Consider the following 15,006-nt stretch of genomic DNA (forward strand, 5'->3'; position numbering starts at 1 on the left):
AAGCAAGCACAAGAGCTCAAGAGACAGAGGCTGGTTTAGGGAAGGTAGCTAGAATTTTGTGGAGCAAAAGACAGGAAGGAGCCACAAACAGAAGAGCTCTAGAAATCTGCCTACGCATTTCCTTAGGTTTTTAGCCAAAGACTAAAAGATTATTAGAACGATGCTTCGTTGGTTCTTTCATGTTCTAGAGAATGTAATTTGACCTCTCTCAGCCATTCTGGTCATCTGATTTTTCATTCATAGCTACAATGGTTGGAGAATTGAGTAACCAGGTGAATGAGGTATTACGAATGTAAACCTTCTGTGGGAGTTTTAACCACATGTGCAAAAGGCAAGAGAAAGCCTGGTCCACTGATGAGGCTCAAAGTTCAGTATGGTTGGGAAGACTGAGGCTGGAGTGGAGAGGGGAGAAGGAAGGTACGCTTCTATTCCGAAGGCTCTAAGGGAAACAGTGGTGTGAGCCAGGAGTGGGGGGCGGTGGCATGAGACTCATATGGGAATGCTGACTCCAGCTGTAGCATCACTGCACTTCTAAGTGAACACAAGCCTGAAGAGAACAGGCAGCTGGCTTTCGGAAACACAACTACGAAGTGTTTTGGGAGAACAGACTACATGTGGTAATGTATAAGGCTTTGGCCTTAAGTAGCTAAAATTCCTGTGATTACAAAAACCCCCACAGATGAACAGGGGAACACAGTATAGCATAGGGATAGGGCACAGGGGGAGTTAGGTGGTTCTCTTCAGTCTGAAAGTGCTGAGTTCTTGATTTCTGTGGGATATCCAGGCAGCAGTTGTTAATCTGATCTGACAGAAATCGCAGCTGGAGATACAATCTTGAGATCTGCAGCTTTAAGATAGGAGCCCAATTCTACTCAATCCTAAACCTTTGTAACCTCTCCTGTACTGTGCTACTTCTCGAGTCAGAAGTGTGAAAAGTTACTGAAAACCATATAGTGTTATAAATGTATAAACATCTCTACTAAAACTTGATGCATTGGTGAAACTTCATTCTTTGACTTCTAATCATTTAAGAGTTCTGTAGGTTAATTTTTAAATTCTAATTAAAATTAATTTTTATAGTACAAACTAACTTAGAAAAGAGAATGCTAACCTTGGTCTTAGATTTTTCAAAGACAAAGCTTGGAAAAAAAGTCAAAATGTTCAGCCCTAGGTCAAAAGTTTTATTCATGTGCAGAGAGGTCCATGTGAAATTGTGTACTGGCCAGGATGTGCTGTAAAAATAACAATTCCATTTCAAGGCTATTTATTCTAACTACATGTAGGAATATCACTTGGTATACTTTAGAAAACTAAAAGTACAATTTTTACTGTGAAGCTTAAAACTAAGAGATGTAACTGGCACTGTCAAATTAGTCTACTGTATAAGGTCAACAATGAACTACATGGCCAGTATTTGGTATAATACTTTATTTTCTATTGTAGTAAACGAAAGCCAAGAAAATATCAAGTTAATTTTAAGGGCAAATCTTTACTCCTTAAAGAAAAAATACAAAGTGTGGTACTTGTATAATAGATTATTATATTTTACATAATATAAACAAAACCACTAATGTATCTATATGCTTGGTTTCCTTACACTATAATGAACCATAAAATGGATGGAAAATGGGTTTACTTACTGGCATCAAATAAACAACTTGGGAAAATAGGTAGCATGCAAAATTTCTTTTTTACTGTCTATGCATAGGAACTGACATAACCAAGCTCTAAAAGCCACCACCACCGCCTCGTCCTTGTCCAAAGTAACCACCCCCAAAGCCCCCTCTCATACCCCCTTGCTGGAATCCCCCAGACCCTCTGAAGCTTCCTCCACCGCCCCCTCTGTAGTCTCCTCCTGAGACACCTCTGAAGCCACCTCGGGCACCTCCCCTATAGCCTCCACCAAAGCCTGACCGAAAGGAGTTGGGGCCACCACCAAAGCCACCGCCACCGAAGCCTCCACCACCACCACCACGGTGGCCTCCGTGGCCTCCGCCACCTCCATAGCCTCCGCCGCCATAGCCTCCACCACCATAACCAGAGGTTCCCCATCTGTATCCACCTCCGTTGTCGTATCGAGCCATCTTGGGAGGACGTGGACCATCTCCATACCTAGGAAAAGCCCAAAAATCACGTTTTAACTAAGCATCCATAATACTTCTCAACCGCCTAACAAGAATAAACATTTAGTCATATGTGAAATTTTAATACATAAAGGGAACAGGCCAAGTGCACAAATACAAACTGAAATGAAATGTTATTCCAAAATAGACACAGGAGAATGCATCAGATGGTAACGGTCTGTTTTTCTAAAGTTCTTTCTGGTTCATTCGCAAAGATCTTAAATTTTGGCTGCATGTCCTTACAATTTGAGCTAGGTTGCTTTCACTGAGCCTTCTACGAAGGCAGTAATATGTAAGGAAGTGGCTGCTAGAGCTGGCAATCAGTTATTTTCTGAAAAATGTCCATGGGGATTTATTTTCACCTGCATTTGTTTCATGTGGCAAAATAATGAAAATGAGGGGCAATGAAAACTGTATAAATCAAGATGTCTCACCAACAACCTCAATGCAGCATACCCCAAACTGCTTACTCCTCCTTTGCAGCTTTTCTTAGAGACTAGCACTATGAATTCAGCAGCTGTCGGCTCAGAAATGTGGCTGGGGTCTGTCTTCACTCCTTCTCCCCCTACTACAACCCATCACCAGTTCCTCCCAATTCTCCTGCAAACCTGTCTAATCCTCTCACTTCGCCCCATTTCAGCCCCGACTGTAATTCAAGGCTATCATTATACTCATGCAACCTAAACTCTCTTCTTGTATTTATCCCATCCTTTCTATGTCTGGCCTTTTGTCCTTCACAGAGCAGATTATACACAAAGCCTCCTTAATCACTATCCCTCCTGCCAAAAGTAATCTCTCCTCTTCTAAACACCTATGAGCACTGCAGTTGTTATCTGCATATGACACTTCTTATCTACCTTTCTTTCTGAAGACTCTGCTCAGTAATTTTTTAATGTATTTGACCCACTGGGAAGGGCAAAGTAGAGCATGATAAATAAGAGCATTGTTTTTAGGAATCACTATGGTCTTAGTCTGAAACCAGCCCTACCATTCACTAGCTGTACGGCCGTGGGTCTGAACTTTTCTGTGTCAGTTTCCTTATTCATATTAAAGGGAACAAAGACCTACCTGTATCAGATAGATCAAATGTTAGAAAAGCAATCAAGCACAGTGCCTGGCACATAATGAATACTAGGTGTATGACTGATAAATTTTAAAAAGTAAATCAGTTATAGCAAAATGGGACCCAGAATCCATAAAGCACATTAACAATTCTATATATTAAAATTATAATAGTAAATGATCCTTGAGAGAAAGATTAAGGCATATTATTGGGTAACTAGAAAAAACTTAGTATGTTTGTATATTAGATAATGTTATTACAACACTTAAATTTTTGGGGTATAATCACGGTATTGCAGCTCTGCACTTAAAAGATATACTAAGTATACCAACGTAAAATACCGTAACCTCTGCGAGTTAGTCACCAAAGGACTAAACAAAAGCAGGTGTATCTGTACACAGAGATTTGGAAAGCAAGTGGCACAAGATGCTGACGATTAGGGAGTTTAGGTTATGAGACTAAATGGGTTTTCACTGTACTACTATTCCTCTGCCTTCTCTGCAGGTATCAAATATTTCCAAATAAGCTGGGGGCAAATAAAGATTAAGAAGGTGAAAAAAAGTGAATCAAAGGGAAAATATTTTAAGAGTTAAGAGAAATTTCACACTTCAAGTTGCTCACATTTTTCTTTTTAAAAAGTTTATTTTGAGAGAGAGAGCAAGAGAGTAAGGTAGGTAGGGGGAGAGGGGGAGAGGGGGAGAGGGGGAGAGGGGGAGAGGGAGAGAATCCCAAGCAAGCTCCAGGCTGTCAGTGCCGGAAGATTAACCAACTTGAGCCACCCAGGCATTCCAAGATATTCACATTCTTCCATCTTCCTAAGATAAACCCTGAGGCTTTTCATTTGAAGAAGTGGCAATTTAACACCTCACCGACATTTTTTTTTTGCTAGAGATGGCAAAACAGTACTGTGGAAAGACAACTGTCTGGGCTCTCTGTCACTTTCCTGTCCTATGACCCACCCTTGACTTTATATGTACTTTCAAGGTCCCTTTCAAACTCCCATATATGCACTAACATAATATATCCTTAAACAGACACAAAAGTTAGTAACATCCTTCTGAGTGTGTTAACCAGTGTTATATGTCATATTCAGTGTATGTCTAGAATTTTAATTAGGCCTCTAACAGTTAACTATGGGAATTTTAGGCCAGTATAAGATTACTACTGCCCTCTGGGCGCCTTGGGGAGCTCAACTGGTTAAGCATCTGACTCAGTTCAGGTCATGATCTCATGATCCGTGAGATCGAGCCCCACATCAGGCTCCATGCTGGCAGCTTGGAGCCTGCTTGGAATTCATTCTCTCCCTCTCTCTCTGTCCCCCCCACTTTCATGTTCTCTCCCTCTCAAAAGAAATAGCTAGTCTAAAAAAAAAGAAAAAAAGATTACTGTCCCCCACTTGGTTCAAAGAGAAGTTACTGCAGTACTCACCGTGTACTGCCAATCATGAGGTTGATACCAGCAGCTGAGGGCCTAGAGATTTGGCGGATCATGTTCAGCATATGCTCATTAACAGGGTCCAATTGGCTGATGATATTAGGTTGTTTGGTTACTTCAACAACCAGGGCCTCCATGGCTGCCCGAAGAGCAGTGATACAAGCAGCAGCTTCATGAGATATTTGCAGTCGAATCCTAAAATAGCGAAAAACAATAAAGTACAAGCAGGGAACACACAGCAAAAGACTACTGTCTCCTGATTTTATACATAGTAACTGAAAGAATAAATTTAACTTCTTACTAAGTACCAATACTTTCAACTACAGGTATGAAGAATGAGAACCATCTACACTTCTTAAGATTCACTGCTAGCTACTGGTAGGTTCTGTGAACCAAGAAGTCTTTCAAGCAAAATACGGTCGGGTTAGCAATGCAGATCACTTAGCTTCAATAAAGAATGGAAAAAGTGACACACTGTGGGAGTGTTACAATTTTTCAGGAATATGACTAAGCTTACAGACTGGTCACTAAGATGTTCCATTTTTGTCAAGTGCTAATTAATCACTACATGCTCACCAGCAGTCTCTAACCAACATACAGAGTATACAAAAGAGGTATCCAAGTTCCAGTTAGATTCTAATTCCCTAAGGTGGAATTTATGGGGCAGATGTAACTCCAATGCCTAATGCATTTGCTTCTATTGGTATAGTTCATTTAAGACTAAGTATGAACTACCAAGATATACCACTCTCCAAGAAATGACAATGTTATAAATCACCTCACTTGTGTTATAAAATTGTCGTGTTTCACAAATTAAGTTAGATTAGCAGCTGAATCCCATTACACCTCAACTTTAAGAATACAGTTTGTAAGGTTCACATCTGAAAATCCGTACCAGTCATCCACAAGCACAATCTGCCCATCAGATTGGACTTTCTTGGAGGCAAAGAGAAGCAACTGCAGAGGGGTGACTAAGGTCATGCCTTTAGCAGAGATGGCTCGGGTTCGAATCTGCAGATGGAAAAAGAGGCAAGAGAAAATAGATGACATTCTAACCGCCAAATAATGCTAATGAACTATGCTTTGAAAGTTAAAACTCCTGTTTCCACTGCACTTTAATAAGTAACGACAACCTAGATTTTCAATGCTAATTTTTCTAAATGAATCTTTTCTTACCTTTTCACCAAATACAAAGAAGGGAGATGGGTACTTCATGTCTTGACTGCTGAAAGGACAATTAACAGAGGACTTGTGGATAAGTGCATTTCGCCCTTCAGTAGTGAGAATCTTTCTCTTTTCCTTATGATAGCACACATTAGGGTACACCCCAAAAGCCAGGAGAGAGATAACAACATCCAAATTATTGTCCGGTCCGGTGTTAGTAAACACTTGTGTCAACAAACATTCTGTTAAGACAAATGGGATTAAAACATTAGATATCTGGGTAATAATCCTCATATTGCATATAAACAAGTTAAAAGAATTGAGAATTGACTCCTTCCAGTGTCTTTTTTCAGATAACCTGCCTACCTAACTTCCTCTCTTCTCAGAACTCTTGCACCCACATTAAGTTCAAGGAGAAACTCCACAACAAGAAATCTAAAATACAAAAAAAATAAAACCCCTCCACATACATCAGTTTATTCACCTGCTCTCAGAATAAAAGCTAGACCAAAAGGGCAACAAGAGAGTATTACACCTGTTGTAATGGCCATTCTTTCTAGAGAAGATGGATTCAACAGCTCAATTCCCATATGAAATAAAACAGCTAGATTTCTGTTTGTCCATCACTCATTCAAGCCCTCTTACCTGCCGCTCATGAAAACCTTAATTAAAGCCATTTAAAATTTAACATGGTAAATTTCATATCTACATGTGAACATGTGGGCAGACTGATCAGTCACTTTACAAACCACTAATTGAGGTAATTCAACAAACTGCTCAAAGCTATGCCATTGTTCTTCCTACGATAAAGGAGACTTAAAAAATCTCCAAAAGTATTACAATTTTTAAAACATCTATTAATCATCTATGCATATCACAACCTTTTGCTTTCTTTTTAAAAAGACTGAATAAAGGTGAAAAACTGATTTTCACTATGGTTCAAAGAACTGAGACATAGCTAAGAACAGAGAAAAAGCACAGGGTCTAAAGTCTGAAGCTAAAATATACTGCACACACTACATTAACATCCTTCAGGGAGGTTTTAAGAATATGAGAGTTATACCTTCTGGAAATCCGGAATTAATCAGAATCTCTTTGAGCTGAACTTTGGCTTCCCAGGTCATTCTTAGTGTAGCCATATTGAGTCTTTTGTGCTCACAAAAACGAATCTCTGCTTCTTCTCCACCCATTCTGAAATAGACAAAAAGTCATTCTCAAAGCCCAGTATTGCATTAAAAACTAGAGATAGTTCGCACATCTTACAATTCTCTTCTTTCAAATCCATACCTAGCATCATCCCAAGCTTGGAAGACTGATAAGAGGGCTACATGATCAGAAAATCTGTTTCCAGCAAAATTTCGATGAACATAACCCAGTCGCTTCCCTTCACTAATGAATGGCTCCGGAAAGCAGGTGGCAGCAGAGATGGTACAGACGGCATCTCCCACACTGAAAGACACAGGAAAATACAATCGGATCACATTCTTATTCTAACAGTTCATGAGCAGTACTGTCACTGTGGGTCAGAGCCTTTATTGGCTATGATACTGCTTTATCAGCAGTGAAACTGGCTTAACAAAGAACTTTTATAGCAGCTCTCTCCAGAAGCAGAAAGAGAAAAAAAAATAAGAGCTCTAATCCTAATGGATGCATATTAACCATAAAATAGTTATTACAATTTTTATTACAAGTATTACATTTTTCCTTTCCTTATTCTCTTCTCCATCTTATCTCTTCATCTTCAAAATTTCCTGATAAAAGACACCTGTTTTCCTAATCCTACTTCTCTTTCAAAGACGACTTACTGACAGTAGCTGCACCTCTCTTGAGAAACTTGAACTCTTTCCCCCAACAAGTGGGGCCCATGTGTCCACCAGTAACCATTCATTCTCATCACTTCATACTTTTCTCAGTATCTACAGTATGCCAGTTCTATATTTCAGAAGGTAGTTTTGTCTTCTGAGCCCATCCTGTTTTTTATAAGAAAGGGAATAAAATTCTGAAATTGTCAGGCGCCTAGGTGGCTCAGTCGGTTAAGCGTCTGGCTTTGGCTCAGGTCATGATCTCACGATTGTGGGTTCGAGCCCCGCGTCGAGCTCTGTGCTGACCGCTAGCTCAGAGCCCAGAGTCTGCTTCAGATTCTGTATCTCCCTCTCTCTCTGACCCTCCCCTGCTCATGCTGTCTCTCTCTCTCAAAAATAAATAAAAAACATAAAAAAAATTTTTTAAATTAACTAGATTAAAAAATATTTCTGAAATTGTTCTGCCACTTAAGTATAAGCAATAAAACAAAGCACTTACTAGAAAATACACCCCATTATCATCATTTTGCCAAAACGAGGCTCAATGGGGAGTTTAGCCAGAATTCGTCCCAGAGGAGTCAATTCATCATTGGTGTCTAATGCATCAAGCTCTGTGGGGGAGAGATTTGTTTGTGAGCAGAAACTGTAATGAATGCCACTTTAACGAAGACAAAGATGAAACATTTCCATGCAGGTTAATGTTAGTTTTTATTATCTGTCAAGCCAACCACGAACACCACGCCCACAGCCAGCAATTCACTCAAAAATAGAACAAAACCAAATCTGGGAGCACCCGATAAGAAGGTACTAGAATTAGGCCCTATAGATTGTGAAGCAGAATACAATTCACAAGAACTCTATAAATGCAGTAAAAATGATAGTAACAGCATTAAGGACAGATACCCTAACAAATCTAATTAATATCCACCTCTGTATTTTTAGAGAGAAATGAAACCCAAAGTCTAAAGTTCATTATTAACAGATGGGCACTAGATTTGAAATTCAAAACCAGATTCCCCTGGCTCCGTCCTATGTCCTTATTTTTTCTCCATTATACTATCCCACTTTTATGACGGGGTTACAAGATACATAGAGATATTTTAAAGAGACCTACATAAAATACTGTACTCATTTCTGATCATTAAATATTGGTTAAGACTCGTATTACTCCTTTCTTAATTCATATTGCTCATTTTATAAAACTGATCACACTAAATACAAACAGCAACTCTTGAAGTATTATCACAGCCCTGATTTCATTTTGATTCATATGCTACATGTTAGTTGCCAGACAAATGGTATAATTCACATGTATTAGGTAGGTCTGTATCTGCAGCTACCTCTAAGAGTGTGCTCTGCTTCGATCACAGCATCCAAAGGCGGAGGTTCGATTGCCTTGGCCAGGAACTGGCCAATTCCTCCCAGACGCAGAAGTTTTATGCTCAAGGCAATTTCATGCAATGGTGTTCGGAACATTTCAGGGGTCATGTGGGTTTCGAGTCTGAGAGAAAAAAAGCATAAAATAACCATTTTCCCTTGTACACACGTTTAATAAAATCTTTGCAGAGACACAATCAGTCTTTATAGAGCTCTCCTCCCCCCATGCTTTTACAGTTATGAAAACATGTTTTATATTTACTGCAAAAAAACTCTATGGACAAGACCCTCTTAACTGAGCAGTGGCTTATGAATTTATACTTATAGCTTGATGTTATTTTCATCAGAGGCATTAGTGAAGGATGATGAAAAAGCATCTGATTCCTGATTTCAGCTCGGGTCGTAATCTCACTGTCACAAGATCCAGCCCCATGTTGGGCTCCATGCTGAGTGTGAAGCCTGCTTGGAATCTCTTCCTCCCTCTCCCTCTGCCCCTCCCACTCTTGCAAATAATGTCCATATAGCCTCCCTTTAAAAGAGAAGTAGTAATCATGTAAGTACTATCAAACAGGCCATCATTGACAATTTTATTCTTGCCACAATCTTGTTATGAAAGACAAGTATCCTCCAGTATACATAACTGGAGGCATTTATGTACTTGAGTTCGTACTTGAGTTCATTAGGTTCATAGGAAGGTGGGGGAAGGGGATGTATGAAGGGGTAAAAAAAAAAAAAAAATCCTTAATTCAAGAATTCTCACCTCTCAAAACGAGCTCGGCTACACAGGTGAAAGCAGAATCCAGGTCGTACGCGGCCAGCTCGTCCTTTCCGCTGCTCAAGGTTTGTTTTGGATGCCCATACTGTAGCATAGTTGGTCATATTGTTGTGAGCAGTGAACAGCTTCACCTTCTGCCTAAATAGGAAAAAGTGGTTAAGTCTAAGACTCATTTGTACAACCAGCATATAACTATTACATTTCCATTAAAGGGTGGATGCTTTCCAGTTAACTACGCCAACCAAAAGCCTATGTGTAGACTGCACCAGTAAGAACTTTGACTGTATCCTCTGATCTGTCAACCTTCTAAGAGGGAAAAAAATAACAACACGTATGTGCCACATGTGCTTGACAGTCTTAGCCACATTACTAATACTAGTCTTTCTGTGCCTCATTTTCCTCATCTGACAATGACTATAATACTCTTACTGACCTCACAGGACTTTTTATTTATAAACATTAAGTGAATTAATGAACTCTGTAAAGCATGCAAACAGGATCTGGCACATATATGTAAGTAAACGATAATGATTCAAGCCAACTCTTTTCCAATGTTTAGTTGAACTTCCTGGCTACCTATGATCTAAAAATTATGTCCTGATTCAGAATTTGTGGCACTTCTGAAGACTTCACCCAGTGTGCCTGCATGGTTTTTCTGAACCCCTAAGCAACCCAGAATCTTTCAATGATCCACATAGGCATCTGGCACCAAGTGACTAGAGGTGGCCCGGACAGCTGCATGCCCCGCACCACTCCCCAGGGCAGGCACTGGCAGATCTTTCTCAACTGCTAGGACAGGCTGAGGGTCTGTGTGGAGAAGGCATGAGGCACATGCTGGCCAGATGTAACAAAATTTTGACTTTTTCTTCTCTCTGGGTTATCTTGTGTACTTTATCTGTACACAACGCATCCCTGTGTATTTCTTAGAATCATCTCATACCAAATATGAAGTTTTTAAATTCTTAAGCGAATGTCTCATAGACAGGATATTTTGTCATGAGATAAATACTGGCCATCTTTATACACTAAACAGCAAGCTACTATATGGCAGTGGTCAACGGAAAAGTGACCCAGTGAGAAAAGTGCAAACATAAGCAGACCAGAGGAGTGGAAAGCTCAGAAGTTAGTGTTGTTAAGCTTTTCACTTTCTACTCTAACAGACTTGTGATAAATCAACACTAAGAATTGTTAATTACCCTGTAACCCAGTATATATACAGTGCACAGTAATTTTGACAGTATAAGAATACAAAACTTCAATTTAAAAAAATGGGGGCATTTTTGATTCTGAACCTAGATACTAACATGGAACATTCTTCAGATTTATTCTAGGCAGGGGCACCTGGGTGGCTCAGTTGGTTAAGATTTATTCTAGGCAAATAGGTCCCTTCGAAACTTACTTGAAAAAAAAAAAAAAAGAAACTTACTTGCAGGAGTCAATGACATAAACAACATCATTTATGGTAATGCTAGTCTCAGCAATATTTGTGGACAAAATAACCTGTGATGAAATATTAAGAAAAATTATATTTCAGAAAATATTTTCCTACTATGCACTTAAAGTAACTGATTTGCTTATGTAACAAATGACAAGAGAATTACAGGAACCTTAAAAAAACCATTCATGGGGTGCCTGGGTGGCTCAGTGGGTTAAACGTCTGACTGCAGCTCAGGTCATGATCTCACAGTTTGTGGGCTTGAGCCCTGCATCAGGCTCAGTGCAGACAGCTAGCTCAGAGCCTGGAGTCTGTCTTCGGATTCTGTGTCTCCCTCTCTCTCTGACCTTCCCCTGTTCATATTGTCTCGCTCTCTCAAAAATAAAACATTAAAAAAAAAAAAAAAACCCCGACAAAAACAAAACCATTCACCCACTGCCTAATGAAAAACTTACTGAACTCACAAAGAGAAGACCCTTTCTTTCCCTCCTCAATTTAGCTGGATTATAATTTTTCAGGAGTAGCTCTCTGAAGGCCTGTAGTATCTGCTTAGAATCTATGGAATTTCCAACCCCTTAAGTGTAAATGTTCATTGTTTACCTTGGTTACTCCACTTGGTACAGGATCAAATACTTTGCGCTGTTCCTCTCGAGGAATCTGAGAATGCAGAGGTAGAATCTGATACCTATGGCTTCCTATAAAAATAAGGAAAAGTTAAAGTTTAAAAATAATAGCATATTTTAAAACTACATAATGCATACTTTTATTCAAATACTGACACAACACTACATTTTGTTTTCACAAGCAAAATATACCAGGACAGGCAAATATACTAATTTTTCACTGTCAAGTACGTGAGAATTCAAAGAATCATACCAAAATGTGCATTCATCTCCAAATGCTTCTGCATGGTATAAATCAAATTCCAGCCAGGCAGAAACACCAACACCGCTCCAGGAACATTGAGGGTCTCAATGTACTTGAGCAGAGCCTCAATGAGTTCAAACGGGGTTTCCTTTTCGTTCAACTGTGCCATGCTCATCCTTGTTTCTGGACCGTACTCATCACCACAGATTAGGTTGCAATTTGCCTGCAAAAATTGGGAAATATATTTTGATGGGTCACAATTACCACAGCTCATAAGGTGTCTCTTTGATGTGTTCTTCGCATTCAAGTAACACCTAATGTCCTTATTAATTCTAGCTAATTAGTAAGATCTGAAAACAGAAGAAATTTAATTTCCAAAAATGTAGAACCTACATTTGTTGAAATACTGAATTTTTCTCATGACCTATGTATAGGAATACATAGGCAATACCTAAATTCAGGCACAAACTCTTAAATTTGATTCTGCAACTTTGAATGGCTCTGTCTACGTAGTATATTTCTCCCATGACTTTACTGTTGATTTATCAAAAATATTTTCCTTACTAAGCCCTATGATCCTGTGCATCAATTACCATATAATTACTTTACTTAAACACAATACTTCCCCGTGGAATTCCCAGGATCATACCAATTTGAAGTCTTTTAATTTTTAAATAAATTTCCTGCTGGAAGCTCATCTGATCATCTATTCCTATAATAATGTGTCTGGGGCACTTGCATGGCTCAGTTGGTTAAGCATCCAACTCTTGATTTTCAGCTCAGGTCATGATCTCATAGTTTGTGGGTTTGAGCCCTGTGTAGTGCTCTGCACTGACAGCATGGAACCTGCTTGCAATTCCCTCTCTCTCTGCCCTCCACCCCAGACTCTCTCTCTCAAAAAAAAAAGTAAAATAAAAAGCATCTGAATTTTCTATAAAGTCTAAAGAATCAGTGATAAACCAAACCGCCAGTAATGAGAAACTTGTTACAATTGGTCTTTTTTTTCCCTGATAAACTTTCTAATTTGCTCTTCACTTACATCCTCAAGCCTTCTGATTAAAAATATCTTATATTACTTCCTATTAAATTTTGCTAAACTGGCTTATAGTATTTATTCTGTTCAAATTTCCAGATATAAGATGCATTTTTATATAATCATTGATTGAGCTCTCAAGATAAATGTTTTTCTTTCCTGTTTCTCCTTAGGAAATTGCTCTGGACTCCCTGATTTAATACTCTGCATCTGATAACATCATCACCAAACACTCTAACTAGGAGGATAGCTGCTGTTGTGAAAACGTTATTGTATACACAGATCATATGGAGATCTTGTTAAATGTACATTCTGATTTAGTAGAGCTGGGGCCAGGCACAGACTCTGCCTCTCTACCAGCTTCCCCAAAACTCTGGCCCATGGCAAATGAAATAGCAAACTCTTATAAAATGGAGTTATTCTAACCAAATGTGGCCTTTAAACATTACTCTTTTTTCTTCCTCCTTTTGACCTTTCTCCAGAGAGGATTTAACTTGTGGTATGAAAAGAACTTGTCACCGAACATGGAATTCTTTAGAGTGAAATATATCATTTAATTAAAAAATAGACATGATAATTTTAAAAAAGGTTTTCTATAATGCTAACTCATTGCAAATGTTTGCTTTAAGCATTCTGTTCACAGCCAAGAACAACCTGTCCCTAATGAAAATGCTCCATGAGATTCACTTACATCATCATCCTCAAAACCATCATCGTCCTTCTCCTTCTTCTTCTTGTCTTTCGGTGGAGGAACGAAGTGGGTCATCTGAATACAGTCTTCCAAAAAATATTCTGCCAGGAAAATCCAGTCAGATAAGTACAGTCCCATTCAGAATGGAAGTCTTTAAAACTCATTTTCTAATTTGTAACTCAAAATTGCCTTAATACCCTTCAATATGATTTTCACAATTGGCAAGAAATTCAGCGTTAATAACCTCTTTTCCCAAATTTAGTGCTCCAATCTCTTGGGCCTTGAAGGAGGTTAAGTGTCTCTTATACATGTTCCCACTAACTCAGACAGGGTATCCTCTATATACATAATCAAACATTTGTGGAATGGCTACAGGGCACACGCACTGTTGTACATTCCCATCGTATGGCAGTTAGATATGGAAAGAGACGTCTATACGGTAATATATGGTAGTCTATCCTTCCTCTATCAGATGTACCCATAAAATGGACTCCCTTTAGTTATTATTCTTAAGAGGGACATCAGCAAAGTTGGAATATCCGATCAATTATATTCCTGAGATTCTCTGCTGGGGCAAGAAATGTCTCAAACACTTTCCCTCTGTATGCTAAGAGCCCCAGGTGCTACTCCTCACACATCAAGGGTACATACAACCAACATGACTCATCACTGATGATGTTAAACTTGTTCACCTGAGGTAGTGTTCGTCAAGTTACTTCAAACACTACAAACTGCATATATAAGTATACAAGTATACTCCAAGTTACTGTGAAGTTACTTGTTTCTCCTTTCTACACTCTACTCTGTGGAACAAAGTCACTAAGCACAAAGCACTCAAGGGATAGGGAGGTAAGTCATTTTTTTTGAGGTTAAGAAGGAGAGTATCTATGTAATTTTTTGGCAACTATTCCATAGGCGATCTTTGTTACCCATTTATTTATTCAACAACCATACAGACTCATGGGCATTTATTTTATCCTTAGGATTATAATTCAGTACTTGTGTTCCTTCGCCACACCCCCACATTATTCCAGCTCTTTCCAGTTGACCCCTTGTCCCTCTGTCTCCATCACTGTGGTCAACACAGCTAGGAAATATATGCATGTATACTCACCATGTATGTGTATCCACACATATCTGTAACAATCTCTTTATCTGTTCACTTGTATCTGAACATGACTTCTTACTGATTGTCTCCAACAGTAATCCAATACTATCTGGTTTATTCAAAGTGTCCCTCTT

The 15,006-nt window shown here is 39.0% G+C and overlaps 1 protein-coding gene across 2 annotated transcripts in view; it reads right to left on the bottom strand.

Annotated features, from left to right (window-relative positions):
• Positions 1-1,166: 1,166 nt before the first annotated feature.
• The window catches only part of DHX9 (DExH-box helicase 9), a 56,189-nt gene continuing 42,349 nt past the window's right edge, over positions 1,167-15,006 (bottom strand). For both annotated transcript variants that reach the window (XM_029935233.1, XM_029935234.1), the window contains 13 exons: positions 13,765-13,865; positions 12,050-12,263; positions 11,774-11,868; positions 11,165-11,238; positions 9,724-9,876; positions 8,927-9,087; positions 8,086-8,197; positions 7,072-7,233; positions 6,848-6,975; positions 5,797-6,026; positions 5,516-5,631; positions 4,615-4,815; positions 1,167-2,112 (listed from right to left, as the gene is read on the bottom strand). In XM_029935233.1, coding sequence (XP_029791093.1) covers positions 1,728-2,112; positions 4,615-4,815; positions 5,516-5,631; positions 5,797-6,026; positions 6,848-6,975; positions 7,072-7,233; positions 8,086-8,197; positions 8,927-9,087; positions 9,724-9,876; positions 11,165-11,238; positions 11,774-11,868; positions 12,050-12,263; positions 13,765-13,865 — 2,132 coding nt within the window. In that variant the 3' untranslated portion in view covers positions 1,167-1,727. The remainder of the gene's footprint in view (positions 2,113-4,614; positions 4,816-5,515; positions 5,632-5,796; positions 6,027-6,847; positions 6,976-7,071; positions 7,234-8,085; positions 8,198-8,926; positions 9,088-9,723; positions 9,877-11,164; positions 11,239-11,773; positions 11,869-12,049; positions 12,264-13,764; positions 13,866-15,006) is intronic.

Source organism: Suricata suricatta, chromosome 3, assembly GCF_006229205.1.
Source record: "Suricata suricatta isolate VVHF042 chromosome 3, meerkat_22Aug2017_6uvM2_HiC, whole genome shotgun sequence".
Classification (NCBI taxonomy): domain Eukaryota; kingdom Metazoa; phylum Chordata; class Mammalia; order Carnivora; family Herpestidae; genus Suricata; species Suricata suricatta.